Source organism: Onychostruthus taczanowskii, unplaced genomic scaffold (genome assembly GCF_017590055.1).
Source record: "Onychostruthus taczanowskii isolate IOZ18803 unplaced genomic scaffold, ASM1759005v1 scaffold38, whole genome shotgun sequence".
In the NCBI taxonomy this organism is placed as follows: Eukaryota; Metazoa; Chordata; class Aves; order Passeriformes; family Passeridae; genus Onychostruthus; species Onychostruthus taczanowskii.
The window spans coordinates 6,065,458-6,086,208 of record NW_024501237.1 but is presented as its reverse complement, the minus strand read 5'-3'; the positions used below and the strand labels follow the sequence as shown (position 1 = coordinate 6,086,208).

General features: G+C 39.5%; 1 protein-coding gene across 6 annotated transcripts in view; it reads left to right on the top strand.

Annotated features, from left to right (window-relative positions):
* Positions 1 to 20,751, top strand: part of WDFY3 (WD repeat and FYVE domain containing 3) — a 153,282-nt gene that overhangs the window by 48,885 nt on the left and 83,646 nt on the right. For 5 of the 6 annotated variants that reach the window (XM_041411900.1, XM_041411904.1, XM_041411903.1 and 2 more), the window contains 5 exons: positions 2,918 to 3,128; positions 9,800 to 9,923; positions 17,586 to 17,695; positions 18,720 to 18,881; positions 19,972 to 20,164. In XM_041411900.1, coding sequence (XP_041267834.1) covers positions 2,949 to 3,128; positions 9,800 to 9,923; positions 17,586 to 17,695; positions 18,720 to 18,881; positions 19,972 to 20,164 — 769 coding nt within the window. In that variant the 5' untranslated portion in view covers positions 2,918 to 2,948. Of the gene's footprint in view, positions 1 to 2,917; positions 3,129 to 9,799; positions 9,924 to 13,830; positions 13,993 to 17,585; positions 17,696 to 18,719; positions 18,882 to 19,971; positions 20,165 to 20,751 lie in introns of those variants that run through there. The other variant, XM_041411905.1, reaches the window with a different exon arrangement.

Here is a 20,751-nt window from a genome sequence, read left to right as displayed (position 1 = left end):
ATACCAACCAGCTGCTCAGGAAGCATCTGCTGAGATAGGCAGGAGACTCTCTGGGGAAGTGAGTGTGCAGTTTAGGACTACTGCAATGCATGTGCAGAGCCAGGCCAAATTCAAGCTCTACAATCGTTTACAATACTGGTGTTCCCTAGCTTTTGGGTTTGCTTGTCTTAATTACTGTCATGTGATGTAAACAAGCAGTTGTGAGCAGGTGAAGTGGCTGTTACTGAAAATACTGGAATCTTTTCATTTTTGACATTAAGGGATCTGCCAGGTCTTAGTGCTGAATTCAAGTCACATGTGATGGTTGCAACTGACTGAAGATTAATTGTGCAGATGCTGTCACTTAGAATAGGAACACCCTTTTTTCTAGATTCTTTTTATTTATAGTGAAAGGTTTAGGTGTACTGCAAGCCTAATTCTCTCTGCAAGCCTAATTCTAAACGAAGAAAAGATCAGTCAAAATATTCGTACAGGACAAAGTAGCAATACAACACTGTTCTTTCACTGTTCACTTTCACATAGCTAAGATTTGGGCCTAATGCTGGAGGTCCCAGAGCTGACAGCTCTCTTCCCATAGATAATCTGTGCTGTGATAATCAGAGAAGATATCACTGGATTTGGGCAGGCAAAAATAAATCACAGAAATTCTTTCAGTTTTTATGTACAATATATTTCAGATGACATTGCCTGGAGCCCACACTAGCCTTTTTTCTAATAAGAGAGAATACACAGTAGGAGACAACTCTGGAATAATTCCAGAAGTAGTATCTACTTTGGAATTTGGTTACTTCTGAAGAAAAAAAAAGTAATTAATCGTGATTACATCCCCTCCCCTCCCCTCCCCTCTCCTCTTCTTGTGGTGAGGAGTAGGCAGGAGGGACCATGACTGTGTTGAGGAAGTGAGGACTATTGTAATGGTTCTCTGCATTTGTCTCCCTTGGGGTTAACTGCTCCGGTGGAGTTAAATAGATCAGAGCTGCGAAATGCCATTCCAGTAGGCTTCTTTACATTTGTGTAACATTTCTTTGGACTTCTCTGACTATACAGAACTTGTCAGATCTATAATTACAAGTGTGTGGCTGAACCAGTGTAGGCTTCTGGTTTAGGTGTGTGCTTAGGCTGAATAAAGCAATAGAATTTAAAAGAAGAATTGGCCACGTGAGCAAAAGTCCACAGCAGTCATGGATTTGATGACAATATGAATTATGGGTGGGTATATAAGTTCTCAGTATTTTGTGAATCATAAAAAGAAATTTAAAATATTGTCTTTAAAAGGTTTATTAAAAAGAAGATGCAGACTTTTTTCCTGCTGCTTAGGCAATGAAGGTTTGGGTCTTTGAGCTCAGATGTGGTATTCTGTTAGTTTACCTGTTACAGCAAGAGAAGCATGCTCAAACTGAGGAGTTTTTGAAAAGCTATGGGTTTCTGGAGGAAACTGTGTTTTATTTTCAGCTGCGTGGTTAATGCTGATTCGAAGTCTTACCTATGTTATTTCTTAGGGATGATATGCTAAAAGACAGGACTCAGTTCTATCTAATTTTTCCTCAGTTGTGAAAAGCCAGTGCACATTTCCAGCATGGACTTACAGTTGCTGGCTTGTAACTTAGCTTAGCTCTTTCGATGACGTCTCATTTTCTCACTTCATGAATTATGAAAATAATGGTACTAAAATGTTCATTAGCTTTAGTTCCCAATGTTTTACTATGTGTTAATAAAATACTTTTGAATACATTTTCCGAACATGTTCCAGAAAGGTATCTCTTTCTTGGGTTAGAGAGAGAATATTTTTCTTTCGTTAATGTTTCTTTCTTGTAGTTAATTTCCTTCACTTTTACAAGCATAGCTCTAGTTTGTTACTGATGTTATTTTCCTGGCTTTAGCATCCAGCTACAGTCTTTTATCACAACTTAAGCTTTGGGTTGGAGTTCTTCAGTAACATCTACTTTCCCTTTGTTACTCCAATTACAGCACCTTTGGAATCATCACTTCTCCTATTATTAATCGACCCTTCGTGGTAACCTCTCTTTTTGATAATTTAAATAATTAAGCTCTTTAAGTTTCTTGTTGCAAGGCATTTTCTACTCTTGAATAATTTTTACAGCTTTTACTGACCTTTGGTTTTTTGGCTCCATTTCAGCAGTGAGATATAGGCATTGCAATTCTGTGGAGTATTTAATTGTTGGTGGTCTTTATGTATGGAGCAGAAACTGTTTTCCATGTATTCCCCTTACTCCTTCCCTAACGTGAACTTGGTTGTGAGGTTAGTCCCTTTTGCTGCAATGTCCGATTGGTTACATCTGTTTAGGGATTTACCTGTTCTGACCCTCACACCTCTTGTGCAAGGTCCTGCCTGATGGGCTTAGTTGCAGAGTTGGAAGACTTGGTCCATGTTGTTTTGAGGACTGAGGTGCTATTCTGCAGAGCCAGTAGCTGAGGGGTGAGATGAACAATAGCTCCACTGGACAGCTTTGTCTCTCTTCCACAGGAAAAAAAATTTTACGCTTGTCTCTGTATGATAAAGCCGATGTCTGAGAGTTGGAAGGTCTTGATTTTAAAGTACGGTTTTTATTCTAGAATGAATTTGAGAATATTTTGCATGATGGAGATAACACTGTTGTAAATGCCGTGGGATGTGCACCAAAGGATCATAAAACTCATCCAATAAAAAGTACCAAAGTATTTTGCAGTGTTCAAAGCCTGGCCAGCCATGCTTTCTGCTGGACAATATCAGATGTTTTGCTCTTTCAAGTTGTTGGCTTTAAATTCTCCTAATCAATGCCTGGCATGTAAAATTAGCTAATGCTCTTAACTCCAGTGTGATACTTACTGTGAGAGAGGGTGCTATGTATTTGAAGGCTTTGGTGAAGTAATGCCTTAGTCTCTTGTACTCAGCATGTTCCTTTTCCTTTCTGAGCAGGATACAAGGGAGCTTCCCAAAGTCAGCCAAGATGAATATGGTGAAGAGGATCATGGGCCGGCCCCGGCAGGAGGAGTGCAGCCCCCAGGACAACGCGCTGGGCCTGATGCATCTGCGGCGCCTCTTCACAGAGCTCTGTCATCCTCCACGGCACATGACCCAGAAAGAGCAGGAAGAAAAACTTTACATGATGTTACCTGTGTTCAACAGGGTAAGCCGGGCAATTTGCAAGAAGTGTTTTCTTTATTGGAATTGTTTGCTCATATTTTCGATTCCCAAGACCTTTTGGTTCTAGCCCAGCAGGTTTTCTCCCAATGACATCCTTTCAATTTTCCCCTTATCCTCACACAGTTTTGTGTTAGGGGATAAACTTACCTTTGGAGATTTCCTTTTCTTATCACTTTTTCTCAAGTGTAATCCACAGATGCATGTAGACTGACAGCTTTTCTGCAGTGCTCACTGCTGTTATAGTCATCTGATTTCCAACCTAAACTTTGCAAGCAAGTTTATACCCACCATTTTTGTGTGACAGCACTGTTCTTGAGTCTAAATAGCTCTTCTCCCTTCTTTGCATTTATTGTACTGATGCATACTTAAAGATAACAGTCACAATATGTCCTGTCAACTTGGTTTTCCTAGGCTACGTGAACAATTTTAATTTCTCATGTGATACATTCTCTATGTTCTTATCACCCTTGTAGGCCTTTTTCTGTGTATTGGGTCTGAATCTTCCTTCATGGACACGGGAGATTTTGAACAAGCAATCTGTAGGGAATGTATAATAGCCACTTCTACTGTGGCATTCATATTGCACTATTCCCTTGTATTTAGGCACTGAGATTTTGTTTTGAGGCAGAACTATGGCAACTGTCACTGGAATTAATAGGAGTTAAGTCCTCCTGATGTCTTTATATCAGTCAGCTACCCTGCAGGTTATTGTAAATAATAATTTTGATGGTAGTTCTAGGGTCATGAAGGACCAGTAGGTACACATCTAGCTTTCTGGTTTTTTTCCTACTGTGTGCTCTTACTCTTTACTTCTTGGGTGATAGATTTGTGCTTGTATATGCTGCCTCAGAGAACTGGAATAATTATAAAACTAGAAGGATGTTTTGTTGAAAGTATGGCTTATGAAGGTGCTAGACACTGAGCTGCTTGCATGCTTGTGCTGGTTTTGCTGGGATAGAGTTAATTTTCTTTATAGTAGCTAGTGTGGGCTGTGTTTTGGGTTTGTGCTGGAAATAATGCTGACAATACGAGGATGATTTAGTTATTGTGGAACAGTGCTTACTCAGAAGGAAGGCCTTTCTGCTCTTCACCCCTCTCCACCAGTGAAGAAGCTGGGAGTGCAGATGGAGCTGGGAGGAGACTCAGTGACCCCAGCTGACCCAGTGGATATCCCCCATATATGATGGCAGGCTCAGCTTATAAAACAGGGGCAAGAAGGAGAGGGAGGTGGAGGGGATGTTCAAAGTGATTTGTTTTCCTAAGTCACTGTTAGCCATGATGGGGCCCTGCTGTCCGGGAGAAGGCTGGGCATGCTTGCCCATGGAAAGCAGACTGAATTCCTTGTTTTGCTTTGCTTGTTTGCTTGGCTTTTGCTTTCCCTGTTAAACTGTCTTTTTCTCAACTCATGAGTTTTCTACCTTTTACCTTGCTGTTTCTCTGCGCTATTCCACCAGAGAGCAGTGGGCTGGTGTGGTGCAAGTTGAGGTTAAACCATAGCAATGCTGTGTAGAAAAATTAATCCTAGTCAAGACATGGTATTACTAGGATTTTCAGTCTAGTAGGTAGCATGCTTTAGTGTATGGATCACTTGAATGCCATTTTGTTGCCCTAGGTCTTATTTCTACGGGTAACCTGTTCTGTGAGTTTGGGAGAAGTAAGCTCAGTTCATATGCCTCCTCTTTAATTTATCTTCTTATGATATTATTATTCTTAGATTATATGCCTTTTAGTTATGGACTTTCTTGATTTGTTTTTACAAATTAACACAGTAGAATCCTAATCTTGCCTTGAGCCCATGAAGGTTATTTTGATGCAGTTACACTTAGAAATCTCCCTCTGGTGGTTGCAGGAGGCTGATGCTTCTGGAAAATAGAATGCCCCCACTTGAGCTTCTTCAGCACTTAACTCTGATGTGCAGGTGGAGAAGAATTTTTTCTTAGCCTTTGTGGTAACTACTGGCAGAAGCGTTATATCTATAAAAATTGTAGTGGTGATATTATTGGGTTTAAGTAAAACTAGTGTAGCAATGCATGTATAGCAGTCTTAAGGAAAGACTTTGATTAGACTTCTGAGGTGAAAAAAAAAATCTGAGTTTTAATTTCTCCATTGTTTCTGCATTTTCTCTTTTTTGTTTTTTTTTCTTAATACACATCCCCCCCCCCACCCCCGTCCCTTTACACCACTTGCTGACTTTGTCCTAATTCTCAGCTCCTCCTCTGCACTCTGCTGAAGCCCAGTTGAAGTTACTTCATGTCTTTGCACCATATGTTCTAACTGTCCTTCATTCAACTCGTGCTGAAGCATTCTGAAAACCAAATCAGTGGTCCCAAGTTTTCTTTTTAGTTCTTGAAAATCACCTCTCGTCTAAATAATCTCAGGTACCATTTATATTCTTGAACAGATTGATGGTTTCTGTGATTTTTATTTGTATGAATGCATCTTGTCTACTCTTTTCCTCAGTTTTCCCCTTTTTTGGAGTAACTTTTCCTTCCCCATGTCTCTTTTCGATTCTTTGCAGAATCCATCTAGTTTTGTTTATGGTCTCTTTTCTCTGAGTCTTAGAGACTCTTTTGTACCCTTCTTTACTGAAGTGAACTTGGTGCTAAAGGCACATTCTTATTTGTTTGCCAGATGTTTTGTTTTTCAGTCCTACTTCTGGCTGTTTTCTTCCTCTTTCCTCATTCCGCCCCCCCCCCCCGCCAGTTTCCTTGTTTAGTTTTAACATCACTGTCCTCAAGCTCTACCTGCTTGGAGCTTGTGAGCTTCTTGGAGCTATCCTTCATGCCACAAATACAGGCTCTTGCCAGATGTTGTCACTTCAATTTTCAGTCTCTAAAATCTGGATCATAGCTTGGCATATTGAGGAAAGCAGGTATTGTTTCTGCTCTTTGACTTCCTTTCTTGCAGACCTTGATAACTATTATCAGTTATTGATTAACTGGGATAGTGTAACCCAAACGAAACTCATCTTTCCTGATCAGTCAGGTCTCATCCTGTCTCTGCTATAGGGGGATTTTTTCCATTGCATTTCATATAAAGGCATTCTTGTTTTCCTCTATTCAAGAGGCTGAGCAGTTGTGATGCCATCTATTTCTACTTTTGCAGTTTACCTCTTTAGATTCCTTAATGCCACCTTCTTCTTTTAATGTTCATATACAGAGTCTGCTATGGCTTCCTCAGCTTATCTAGTTTTATGTCTTCTGGAGTGTCAACTCTTGATACAGCTTGTTTTGGCACAATCCTGCTAGTTTAGTAACGCTGCAGGTCACAGCGAGACAAGCGCTGATTGGAATTAAAAATACTGCAAGAAAAAAATCTCATTTTCTTAAGAGTCTTGGAAGAGATTTTCAATGGCAGATATGGTAAATCTTGGTTCACTCTAAAATTCTGACACAGCTTGTCTCTGAGAAGGGACACTTTTGCTGTCAGAAAACACTAAAACATTATTGGAAGTTCCTTTCTAAAATTTTTCTTGTTTCTCAAACATAATCCTTCAGTGCAGAAGTTTTAAGTGATAACTTTGTGCAAATTCAGACTCTAAATCCATCCATCAGTTACTTTCCATGCTTATCGTTATTCTGTTGAAGATTTTGAAGTGTGATAGAGTACTTTTTCTGTTACTGCCTTAAACAAAGATTATGATGGTATATTATAAAAGCATTTTCTGTTACAAGATTGGGATGTTTGTGTTAGGAGGAGAAACTCAAACAAATTGTGAAGCTCAGAACAAAACTTCTGTGCCATCCCTTTACATGTAGTGGGATGTTTGTGTTAGGAGGAGAAACTCAAACAAATTGTGAAGCTCAGAACACAATTGGCTTCTGTGCCATCCCTTTACATGTAGCCCAGAATGTCTCCTATACCAGAGTGGTGAGTTGTTGGAAGTGGGAGCTGCATGTGTGTGGCTGGAATCTGTGTGTGTGTGTGCCCACAAAATGCAGTAGGGAGTCCTGGGAGAAGCATTGATTTTGCTGCATGCAGAGATCTAGAGTGAAGAAGGTAACTCTGCTTCCCAGAGGCATCCAAGTGGCCAGTAGCTGGCAGCCAGTTAAATAACCAGGGTATCCAGGAGCTCTTGAGGCTTTCTTGCTTAGCCACGGGGTTGAATTTTTTCCTTTCATGAGAGGTAACTTAAGTTTTGTGGGAAACGCAGTTTTGTTTCCTTTTTATTTTTTTATTTTGAGGATTATTAATCAGTAAATTCAGTAGAGCTAAAGCATTCTTAAGTTTGGTTTATAGATAGAGCATGTCACAAACCTGCTGTGGATAAAATGATCTTGCTAGTTCTAGTAAGAAGTGGGTTTACAGACCATTTGTTTTTCTTCATTGTTCAGGGAGGCTTATGAAATGATGAATCACATAGTAATGAAAAGCTAAATTGGTGCATGATTAACAAAAGATTGACCCCGTGGAAGAGTACTCAAAAGGCTCCTTTCAGAGCTGAGTGAGTTTGTGGAAGCACTGCTCTACCAACGTGGTAGTGCTTGTGCAGTATGTGAGAAAAGTAGATGGAATGATGAAGAGGCTGGTTTTGAATAAGTGGTACGTTGTTACATTATCTTGAAAGAACCTTGCTTTTCCGCATTAAAAATATTATTTACTACTAAAATGGGTAACATCCTCTTCCTGTTTTTTACTATCACTTTTAGTCTTAAGGGTGTATAAATATCCAATGGAGATGCTTATTCTACATAGTGCAAACTTGGTTATGGGGCAACTAATTAAAATCCACTTGACCTCAGATAATCTTTTATCTGAACTTCGAATTCTCTGTGTTTCCTGGTAACTGCTGACAAATCTGAGCAAGTTCAGGACAGGTAACAGGGCCAATAGTTTTTCCTCTTTCCTTGGTCTGGGTGAAAGAACACTAAACAATTCGTGACAGCAAGATGCTAATGTGCATTCTGATCTAGATAATCTTGCTTATGTTATGTGAACATGCAAACCTCAAGGCCCTCTTCCCTCCTTACAGCTTTGTGGAAGTTAGGGGCTCTTGGATGAATTGGGAGCTGATGCAGACAACTGCAAAAGGAGGTCTTGTGAAATATTTAGGGAAACTTTGATTGTCTGTACTAGGCATGTTGTGCAGTCTGTAATTCAAATGAGGGGTGTTTTTCTTGGTCTGCAGAAAACAGTTGTCTGCTGTAATGTAGCTTGCTTTAATAATAATGGTGGTTGATCTTTCCAGTATGAGAAATACTTATGCCTTTGGTGAAAATTACTTTTATTTTGAGGAAACTGAGTATTCCATTTCAGTGTTGTATTTCTGGCTACATTTCATCATGACTTTGTAGTGCAAGTAGACAGGAGAAATATTTTTGGCTGTTTTGTGATGTGCCAGAGCAACTGATACTAAGGGAGGTAAGAAGTCAAACTTTGAGAGAAGTTACTCTTTCCTTCTGCCTTTTAAGTCTTCTTCAGTGACTTAGGGGTTCCAAGGTTAGCTGGCACCACAATTACCTTGCATCCCTGTTGACTGTAGTCATGGATTTCACTGGATGTTCACATGGATTTCACTGGAGAATGATCTCAGCCAAGTATGTCAGCAGTTCAGCTGTAATAGGATAACTGGGTCACCCAGAGAAAGGAGACAGAGGTGAAGCAGCTGTTGAGTCCAAATCAACTGTACTGTTGTAGAACACATCCTCCTTCTGGGAGGCCAGCATAACCTGTTGAACATAGGTTTTGCTAGAAAAATACTGTCATCGTTTATGCTCATTAGGGACACTACTGAAGGTTATGTAGATACCTATAAGGGAGAAAAATTTAAACAAGCAGAGACAGTTCAGGTGCCAAGCAGGCTATTCTGTTTCTTCAGCACTTACACAAGTGATGATACCATAATTGGGATTGCATGCTGTGTTTGATAATGAATATCATGGGTTTATTGTAATCATTTTAGTGCAAGTTTTACATTGGAAATGTGGATAAAGACTGCACATTTTTGTGCAGTCTTGTATGAAGAGTAAATTACTGCAGCAACTAGCTAATCCGTTTTGAGATTGTGTTCCACAGCTTAGTGTAATACCACAGAGTTAACACATTTTTCCCTGTTATATGTGATCTAATACATTATTTAATAACAAAATCAATGCTTAATCATGAAGAATAAGTTACTAGAATTATGTGACAATTTGTAAAAAAAAAAAAGCCTGCTGTTGTGTTCAGGAGGATCTCAGAAGAGGAGAGTAAGTCCTTGGGATATCAGCAAAATTGGAGACTTCCTGGTATTGTCAGTTTATTGAGGAAGGACATAACAGGGCAGTTCTAATTCTTAGTCCTTTTAAAAGACTTTACACATGTAATTATATTTAGTAAATAGTAAAGGAGTTGATTTTAAAAACGGAAGGCCTGTTGGAGAATTTGGTCTGGTACCTGTTCTTTACCCCATTAAGTGCAATCTCAGTCTTTTGGGGCTCTGCAGGGTTTTCATCTTGCAAGAAAACTTACAACTCTGTTTTCCCCTCCATTTATCAGATTTTACCTCCCTGAACGAGGTCTGAATTCCAACCATGAACATATCTTAGAGCATGCACTGTGTAAAGATAAATTTGTAATCTCCATAGGAATGCTTCTTCACAAAGGAACGTGGTAGTTTGCAGTGATCCTTGTAAACGGAGTTATTTTAACGCATACATTTTTCTCTTGGTTTAGGTGTTTGGAAATGCTCCTCCAAGTACAATGACAGAGAAATTTTCTGACCTCCTGCAGTTTACTACTCAAGTGTCACGATTGATGGTGACTGAAATTCGACGGAGAGCATCAAATAAGTCCACAGGTATTGCATGGGGCACAAGGGTGACCTTTTCCACATCTGTGCGTCATGATTTTCAGGTCAGTCAGAATACTGAGAACTGCCATTCACAGCAACTGTGCAGGCTCAGAAACTGAATTTTTAGCAATGAAAATGTGTTGTCTTTTGTTCCTTTGGACTGAGAGAGAGAGGAGGAGGAAGAGGTTAGAGGTTTCCTCCCTGGGTTACAGAGAAAGCTGAGTTCCACAAGATTTCAGCAGATGAGAGAGAGAAGTGTGAACTGAGTTGCATGACCTACTAGGAGGAGGAGGCCAAGAACATGCATGTGAACAGCTGCTGTATCTTGCCTGAGGTGCCTGTTGGTGGTGTGTTGTGTCACTTGGATATGTTAACATTCCAAAACTATGCATTTTAAATTAGCTGCTGGCCAGGAAGCTTAATAACATGTAAAAGTACAGCAAGTCCCACATTCAGACCAACAATGCCAGTCCTAGAAAAATGTCAGTGGACTCCTCTTCTTCTCTGATTATTAAATCAGTCAGGGTGAGATTTGGTTCTGTTGACCCCTGAATGTATCAGATGATGTAGTATTGGCAGTTGCATAACTGAGGACAGTGCACCAAAAGGGCGGTTTCTTTAGCTTTCCTCTTAGACTTCCTTTTCTGAAGAGGAATGCTTCCAAGAAGTATCAAGTCTTTGCCTACCAGATAATTTTAAGATCTGTGCCGTGTTCTCAGTTTGGATTTGGTGGTAAATGAGGACTGGAAAAGGCTCTGAAAATTATTGTGCAGGAAGTCAGGAGTCACACACTGTGCCAATTACAATATATTTCCATTTAAAGTAGAGTGACTAACAGTGAAGCAGTGAAACATTCCAGATGGCTAAACAGATATCATAGACAAAACCTGTTCTCTATGGGTAAACAGGCACAAAATGTCTTTTCTTTGAGTATTAGGGGGAAATAAGTGTCCAACAGCCGTGCTAGCAGAACAGAGGTGTTTGCTTGACCTTTTTTCCCAGGGAACATCTGTTATGCCTGCTAGTCAGTTGGATTCTGCAGGGAATAACCATTTTTGTATGTTACTTCAGCTATAGCTCTGCTTATTGCTCCAAGATAATAACCCCAATTGGAAACTTGATCACAATGACTAAAAAGACAGTTTGGTGCTCTTCTAAGCTTTAATGTAATGAATACCAATGTTTCTGTTAAAATAGGAAGCAGTCATTTTTCCTCTGTTATCAGGATTGCTGTTACTCTGATCAGCAAACCTTTTTTAGACCTCAAGAAAGTCTGATGGGTACATGTTGTGCAGTTGCATTGTGACTCTCTCAGTGGGACTAGTGGGTTGCAGTTTCCTCTCCAGAAATTACCAATTAACACACTGTTAAAACTCAGTTTGTAGACTTCTGTGTTAAAATGATTAGAGCTAGATACACACTTCCTGTGATGCTGATTAAAAAAAAAATAGAAATTATTGGCTTTTTAGAATGTTTTATGTTAAAGACCTCATACTGTGTCTGTGGATTGTGAAGACTCTTGCATAATTTTTTTTAGAACTTCCATTCTTTTTATGTCTCAAACAAAGCGATATAACAGGTCTTAATAGTTGCTGACAGGTAATTATATCTCCTAGCATGTTTTTAAAAGTAAAAAACTTCAATAACAACAACATGCAGGAAATGTCTCTGGTAACATACAAGTGCAAATTCTCATGGTGTGAAGTGCTTCATGTAAGTCAACAAAATAGCTGAGCCTGTGTTAGAGACAACCTTTCCATACAATCAAAAGTCAACTTTTGATAGTTAATGCCGGGTAAGAAATTTTGCAAGAACTTGACCTCTATAAATGTGTTGGCAGGATTTTACAGTGGGGAATGTGGTATGGTTAAATCTTGCTTGTCAGTATGTTGTGGTTGTTTGGGGTTTTGGGGGTTTTTTGGTATTGTGTGTGTGTGTTTGTTTGTTTGTTTGTTTGTGGGGTTTTTGTTTTTTTTCTTTGCTTTTTTTTTTTTCCTACTCCATCTGATAATGGAACACAGGGCAATTATTTTCATCAGGCCTTTGAATATTTATGCTAATAGCTATGTGAGTAATGCCTGCAATGGTGGAGGCATATCTCAGTTATTCTTGGCAGACTATAGTAGTTTTCTCAGAACAGTGTTTTGTGATTCAGTAGTAACTGTGCCAGCACCCTGCCTTAAGTGGTCTCTGAACATTGGCATTGTAGTTGTGTGTTCAGCTACATTTCAACTGCCTTATTTCTCTGGTAGGGATAGTAAGAAAAATTAAGCAGTTACATCTGAATTAAATTATCTTGCAGGTTTCAGTCTTTGCTGTACAACAGGGATGATTTTCTGATGACAGCAGTAACTGAGTATTAGTGAATAGTTTCCCTTGCCATGGACTGTCTATTTGTTTAGAAGATGGTGGGGGTCATGGGTGAGATAGCTCTGTATACTTGAGATTTTTAGCATTATTAGCATTATTTGTCACAAATAAGTCAAACTTTGTGTCTGAATTGATGAAAAAGTTGTGGTAGTACTATATAAAATATATGTTCAAACATCTCTTTCTAGTATAGTCTCAGTTCTGAGATGAACTTTTCTTTTGGGAGCAAGTGCATCTGGCTCAGAGCTGAAAAAGACTTCTGAGAAAAGGGACAGGCGCAGCTGAAACTTGCTAGAACCAATGTTCTAGCTACTAATGGCTAGTTTGGTTGGAGAGGAAGCACACTCTGATTTATTGTGTATTTCTGAAGACACTCTTGGTGAAGTTGGTGGTTCTGTGAGTTTGCAGATATTCCAATAGCATGTCTTTAAACTAAAGTTGCTAGGGAAGGAGTTGGAGAATATTCTGTGTTGGAAGGGAGCCACAAGGATCATCGAGTCCAACTCTTAGGTCTGTGGTCCCTATGTGAACTGTACCCACAACCTGTACCCATAACCTGGTGTTATTGGCACCAGGCTCTAACCAACATCTCTCTTTCACTCTAAACAGTTTTGCATATTTCATCAGTTGAGGATGTGCAAACCTATGATTTGGTGGTTATTGGTTATTATTTGTGGTAGTGATTACTCCATTTTTACAAAAAGGGATTTCTAACTCAGTCCTCTCGATTGTCTGCATCTCGAGCACACGAAATGAATCCAGTCAGGGTCCATTATTTAATGCATTAACATTTATCCCAGGGAGATTCAGAATGATTCCCTAAGCGATGATTCCCTGCTACCTGGAAAGCCATACTGTAGACAGAATTTGAATAAGTCATTATGAGGACGGGTGAAACTGAAGAAGGGTAGAAAACTGAACAATGAGAAAGCAAAGTGGTACATCACAGGTCTGGAACTTTTTAGCCTCCTTTCAAAGACAGTTTCAAAAGTTTGTTTGGTTTTTTGGTGATTTTATTTGGCTAGCTATTGTACATCACTGCTTTGTGCACCTTCTAAGTTCAGTTAAGTTGTGTCTCTAATAATTTCAGTCAGTTTTTCATTTCATATTTACAACATGTCCTGTTTGTGTTTGTTTACTGTTGAATGCTAAATTTATTTTTACAGTTCTGCTAGGCTGTTCAGCTAATCCTTCCTACCTCCAGCACTTTCAGTTGTTGTTTATACCCTCTGACCATTGTCGTGGTTTTTGTCTTTTGTAAAGGGTTAATTTTGGGGGGGAAGGAGGGGTGGGTTGGTTTTTTTTCAGTTTGGATTTTTTTTTCACCCTTCTTTTTAGTTTTTAGGGAGTTTTTTTCTTTGTTTGTTTGGTTTTGGGGTTTTTTTTTGGTTTTGGGGTTTTTTTTGTTTTGTTTTGTTTGTTTTGTTTTTTTTAGTTTGTTTCTGGGGGAGGTGTTCTTTCTTTTCCTGTTAATTTCACAGATTGACTCCAACTGTTTCATCACTGAAAATACTTTTAACGTCCTCCGGCATTTTTCTAGCAGATCTGCTGAAAGACTGTCATTATTTCATCATCAAACCATTTTGGGAGATCAAGTTGATAAACATTCATCATCATTGCAGAAAACCACATCAGTGGTTGGTATTTGGCCTCTGAGAATGCCTACCCTTATTCTTCTTAAAGATACATTAATCTGCAAACTCTGGTGGGTTTTTTTGGTTTTGGTTTTTTTTTTGCAGTTAATCTCTCTCACATCAGTAGAACTAATTTTATGTTTATCCTCAATCCACAGAAGTTAGTATAATTTAAGTGCATCTTGCATTTGGGTGAATTACAGATAATAATTGAAGGGATCTTCTTGTGCTACTAAGGTGCATTTCAGGCTCCTCCCCTAATGAAGTCTGAAGTTTTCCTGATAGGGAGAATCTTTATCAATAAAATAAATGCACTTAGGGGCTGCTTTCAGCCTTTTTTAGGTATGCTAATTTTTCTTCTGCTGAGAATAGACTGTTGGAAATGACTTCACATGCTGTGCTGGGACTGCACATTTTGGTTTTTTTCATTGCATATAAATGTTTTTCCTGTTCTGTGGGGGACTTTTCTTTACAAGGTGATTCTGGTTTGTGTTTATAGAAATTGCTCTGGTAGGGAAAAAGAAGTGTCCTGTCAGCTACTATTCATTAAATGCCAGTTCTGATCAACAGCTCCTATATCTTATTACTTTTGGTCAACTTTCTGTTTGCTTGTGGTACTTTCTACCACATCTTTTGCAAGGCAAGTATGGTACAATATAGAGTCTTTCCAAGAGATCCTAGAAAGCGTGTTCTTTTATCATCTGCATTAGTGAGGCTAAAAGCTGGCACAGTTGAGTTGTTTTATCTTTGGATGAGCAGCCCTCCATTTCTGCAAAGGCATCAGCCACTTCATATCTGCCACGTGTGATGACAGCCCAACTCTGCTCCTGATGATGGATGGCAGACTTTGTGCCATCACATTTTTATTTGGGTTGCTACTTCTCTCTTACTATCTAGGTAGTTGGAATTATTTGTATTCTGTAACTTTAGGTACCTAACTGTGTCTTCAGGCATTTCCCAAAAGAAGAAACAGAGACTTCTAGAAGGCTCCGTTAGAGAAGGGATCCCTGACTTCACCTTCATCTTCACCTTCACCACTCCCTGACACACCCATCCATACCTTTGACTGCACCTCCCACCCTTGGCACATGCACAGATACTCTTTTTCACTAATATTCCCCTCCAGAATAAGCTGTACAGAATCTGATTATGCTGTTATATGGTTTAGGTTTATGTTTATGGTTCTAGATCATCTAACTAAAAGCTTCTTGTACTAAATTTGCCCTTAGTACTATTGCTATAGGCAACAACATTGCTTGCAGTGCTTGTAGCACTGATTTTTGCTACGCGTCTGAATTACTTTAATCCCACTGCTTGCTGTCTTTTTGGTTTTCTGAAGTCCAGGATGCAGTGCACCTCTTACACATGAAACAAATTTTGTTGTTTGATTCTACCAAGCCTCTATTCCATATATACTGAATCCATGCTGGAAAATCTGACTCCTGTGTATTAACCATGTAACCACATAATCATGGTCATACTCACATGTACATGCTTGCACCATTGTCACAATAGGTATATTTACATATTATTTTACAGGTTTTTCTCGTTGCCTTTTTGCTGGTTTTACTACTTAGTTTTAGTAGTTTTAGTTTTACTGAATTGGCTTTCTTCTTCAGCAGAAGTTGAAGTGCTAAGGACATCTGGGTGGGGCACACAGAAGATGTTCTATTAAATGATGACTTGGGCACTTCAAAAACAGGGGAAAGGTACAAGGAATAAATTAAGACTAGTGCTGATGATATAAGTTCATCTTAAATGATAGTGCTATCAAATTTGCTCAGAGCAGATGACAAGTGTTCCAGCACTTAAAATGTTGTCTGTGTTTTAGGTAGTGTTTAATTAAGAGTGACAGTTTTGAAACTGCTATTTATAGTGTCCAACTGCTATGCCAGGATGCCTGCAGCATGACAGCTTTTTCAGAAGCATGGCCTTAACCCCTAAGTCTTGCTTTCTAAGATGACTGAATGAGCCCTTTTTCCCTAGGTGGCTTTGGAGACTGTGCCCAAAGGAGGCTGTGCACACCCTGTTTGGTGTGCACAGACAGTCTCTTGGAGGCAGAGACTGATTGCCCAGTTCTGTCTGTGGTGGGATAAAAAGACAATAGACCTAAAAAATCAAACCTTATGCTGTGCTGGTGGGGCACTGTCCTTGTAGCAGCAGTGCATGCTTTAGACATGCTTGGCTCTCAGAACTGAGGAAAAACGGCTTTTGTCAGGAATTCTGGCATTTTGCCTGTGCCTTTAGTGTAGGAAATGCAACTGTGTCATAGCTGTTGTGCTTTCTAAGTTGGCCTGTTCATATACCCAACCACCTGACCAGTGCTTTGCACTGATAGTTTCAGGTCAGCATGCTGGGAAATTCCTACTTGTCCTTGTTTGTGTGAGTTTTATAAATTGTCTTATTTTCACCTTGGTATCTCAAACTTTATCTCAGTCTCATGGAGGGAAGTCGTAGGGACCTCTCCTTACTTTAGCACCAGAACTGGAAAAGCCAGTGGTTTGTACAAAAGTCTGTTATGGGAAAAAGTCTGACAGACAAAAACATGAGAGAGGAGCCATTGAACAAATGAACCAAATCTGCACAGCTTACAGTATGATGCTTCAGAAAGTGATCTTCTCACTGTAATTGATACACAAGTTTGATAAGTATTTTGCCATATGAAATGTGCTGCCTTTCAAATAAACTTCCCAAGAATATGCTGGGGAATCTTAATAGCAGCTGAAGCAAACAACCCAATATTTAAATAGGATTTTTCTTCAGTTGCAGGTTTATTCCTCCATTAGTAATTCCTTCGTCATTTCTTTTTTATGTGATATTATTCACCTTCCTTTTCTGTCCCAGTTGACACTAAAAGCACAGGACATGATTGATACACAGTTATTAATGAAACATGTTTTTAGATGTCTCTTGAAGGTAATGGTAGACATCACAACTGGCGTTATAGACTTCTTATATAAGTGTGTATTCATGCAGCAGTGGTATAGGGTTGCATTTTCTCTTGATTCATTTATTGAGGCTGATAACTTGTTTACTAGGCTGAGTGTTTGTCTTTGGCTCTGACTGATACAAAGTAGTATCCAGAAGTGATTCTCAATCATAAGAATTATCCGTAAGCTGTTACTGTTTTCATTCTCAAAAAATGTAGGATGGGGATGTGGTAATTGCTGATCATACTCTTAATGTTACTTTTTTTCCTATTTTTTTTCCCTTTTGTCTTTCAGCACTTCTCCTTCCCTAAAATCCCCATTATCTTCCATACTGTTGTTTCAGTGCAGTGGTTTTTTTTCAGAAATTTCAGCTATTTCCACAGAGGTCACTAACTGATGGTGACTTCATGTCTTTGGGAAAAGTGTATTGTATATTGATAAAGCAAAACTACTCAAACAGATGTCACTGCAGGTTACTGAAGTCTGTCTGCTGGTCAAAGGATGATATGTGACCAAAGAATGTACTTTTTGCCACCTTGCCAGTGTCAAAGCCAAGTGTGTGTGTAAGACTGGAATGTGTCTGGAAGGCATAGGCCTAAGCCTAGTCCTTTTTTAAGTAGTGCTGTAAAGGTGAATTTATGCTCAGTGCTTGGGGCTGCTGAGAGGATGTGTTCCCTTCTGCAGACTAACTGAATTCTTACTGTGTTTTTTTAAATTTTTACTGCCTCCTACAGAGGCTGCAAGTCGTGCCATAGTCCAGTTTCTGGAGGTCAATCAAAGTGAAGAAGCAAGTAGAGGTTGGATGCTGCTCACCACAATCAATTTACTAGCTTCATCAGGACAGGTTAGTCTGAAACAGCAAAGCTAAAAATAAATTATGGAATGGAAGAGACAAAAGCAATAATAAAATGAACTGCATGAACACTCTCCAAAAGATGTAACTATATTCTGCTTTTCTGTGATAAGATCCTCTTTCTCTTATATTGCCACAGGACTTATGCTTTAGCTCCTTGTGGTTTCAGTTGCCTGAAAAAAGAGTCATTTTGAGACTTTAATTTATAATGTTCTTCTGAATAATGCATGCAACTTTTATTGCTGCCCAAAGGCTTCTCTTGCACTGCTGCTTAGTGCCCCATGAGATGCATGACACATAGAGCACCTAAATAGTTCAGACCTTGAACTTTGCGCACCTCATTGGAGGAAGGCCACAGCAGTTGCAAAAAGCAAGGCCAGCAGCAATGATGAATGGGGGTGGTAGTGAATCATTCCTGCCTCTGCTTTTACTGCTGCTCTCCATCAGAGAGCTGTCTGTGGCAGTATACTGGGCAGCTGTGTGGTTTGTTATTTCTGCTCTAATCTGCCTTTGTAATTCAGCATATCATCTCTGTTTTAGTATGTCACCAGCCTCCACATCAATTTGTCTTTTCTTCCCACTGATGCTTTCATATTTTCTTCTACCTTGCTTCTTAAAGCTCGTTACACCTTCTTGCCAAGTGAGAGCATAAATTGAAATGTCCTCCTCCCACTCCCATTTCTCCTACTACAAAGAATTGATAGCTGATAAAGGCTTGGCTGAAGGTCTTGTAATTAACTTCTGTTGGCTGAGACTGACAGGTTTTGTTTCTGTCCTGTGCATTGACTGCTCTGAACTGTGGCTGTGAGGTGCTGTAACTAAATCATCCTATTTTTAAAATGACTGTTTGGATAGGCACTCAGGAATAGATGGTGAATCTGTACTGCTGTGTCAACACCTCACCAAAGGCGTGAGAAAGAAAAACCGGCATTTCAATCAACTGCCTTATTATTGATGTTTGGAATACATAATATGCTGAATTGGTATTTTTTTGCTGTGTTTTTTTCTTCCTCAGAAAACTGTGGACTGCATGACTACAATGTCAGTGCCTTCCACACTTGTTAAATGTCTATATCTGTTTTTTGACCTTCCACACGTGCCTGAGGTAGTTGGAGGAGCACAGAATGAACTACCTCTCGCAGAGCGCCGAGCGCTACTACAGAAAGTCTTTGTACAGGTAAGAAAGGTAAAATAGGTCAGGGAATTCGCAAGAGGAATGTAAATACTTCATGTGAGCAAAGTCTAGAAACTTTTCACTTGAGCCAGGTTTTACTCTCCTTGATTCTTAAAAAACTGATAGCTAAGAGGGAGGTGGATTTTCCTACAAGCTCAGTTAAGGTTGAATTCCCACTCCTCTTGTTTTTGTCTTTGAGAAATACCTCCTGCACAGAAATCTGTGCAGCTCTTCTGCATAGATATTGAAAAGGAGCAACATGTGGACTACTATTCTGATTTCATTTAGCTGGTCCTAATACTTATTATCTTTGGCTGTTACTGATTGAAATAGATGTAGTAAAAAAACATTAGTATTGATAATAAAGTGATGCTCTCAAATGAACTGACTGGAATGAGTGAGGTTTCAGACCTCCCCCTCCCTCCCCTGAGAGAGCTGCAGACAGCCTCTCTCCAGTTTTCTGAGATGGAGCCTGAGTTTTCCCTCCACAAGATGCAAAAAATCAGACATCTCAAAACATGCAGAAAAGTGAGCATGACGTAGTAGCTTCACTTGTATGGCTGCATTTTGTCTTGGTTTTGGTAATTAGGAAATTCAGACCAGGTGCCAATTATTCAGGTAGGTCTGCTGTAGCCTTTCCTGACAAACTTAATTTGACCAAGATGTTATGGTTGCTGCTCTGCCAACAACCCATCAATAACCTTCTTCCTGCATTGGGAAGGAATACAGCAGTTTGCCTCACAGAGCTTCTCTCCCAGTGCAGAATTTAAACCTGCAAATTAGGCAACTGGCAGAATCTTCAAGAATGGAATATTCTGGTATCCTTGCAAATATGCTGTGTCAGCCTAAGAGATTTAAATTCTGCTTCCAGTCTTCTGATAAGCAATTTAAACTGAACTGGGACTTGAAATAACCATGTGTAAAATAACCTTGTCTTATGTTCAAAGTACGGAAACACACAAAGGGAAACCAGCACATTACCTTCTTTAATGTGTTTCTTTAGTGGAAGAATGTTTCACCTTTTACTAAGTCTAGGCAAAATTTTCAGTGATAAAGGTATTAATGCTAGTTGTTTAATAACTTCCTGTTTCAGATCCTAGTAAAATTGTGCAGTTTTGTGTCCCCGGCAGAAGAACTGGCTCAGAAGGATGATCTCCAGCTTCTATTCAGTGCAATAACCTCATGGTGCCCTCCCTATAACCTGCCTTGGAGGAAGAGTGCAGGAGAAGTACTAATGACCATATCTCGTCATGGCCTTAGTGTCAATGTAGTGAAATACATCCATGGTATGTGTCTTTCTTTTGCATTATTTATTGCGATTTTTCCTGCTCTTCTTTCATAGTTTTCTTATTTGGGAAATAGGCATGAAAATAATAGGGAAGCTGCTAGGCTTTTGGTTTGAACATGTGCTTATTTACATAAAGGTAACATTTCTAAGCCATTGTGTAGTGAGGGAGGTGATTTCAGCTGAGTCTGTCTCATTCACATGTCGATTTATTCTAGAAGGATAGTTTCATCTCATGTTTTGGTGTAGAGTTCACCATAAGCAAAAGGAAAGGCTTTCAGTAACTTCAGTAACTGCCTGTATTGAAAAATATTTGCTGTGAAGATGGATTAATTCTTAGCAGGCAGCTGACTTCCTCTGCTGTGGTCCAGCCCAGCTTTCCCAACCCAAGGATGTTGTTTTTAGGGCCTGGCCCATGGAGGCTCTTTGCTTGGCTGAGAACTGTACCTGTGCTGGACAGGTTTGGAGCCCTTATGTTTTCCCAGGTCTCTCACTGATTGGATTGCTGACACTTCAGCCTGCCTGCATTTCTTCTGCTAGGCCCTCGTCTTCCCCACCTTGCCTTGCAGATTACAGATGGAAGATTTT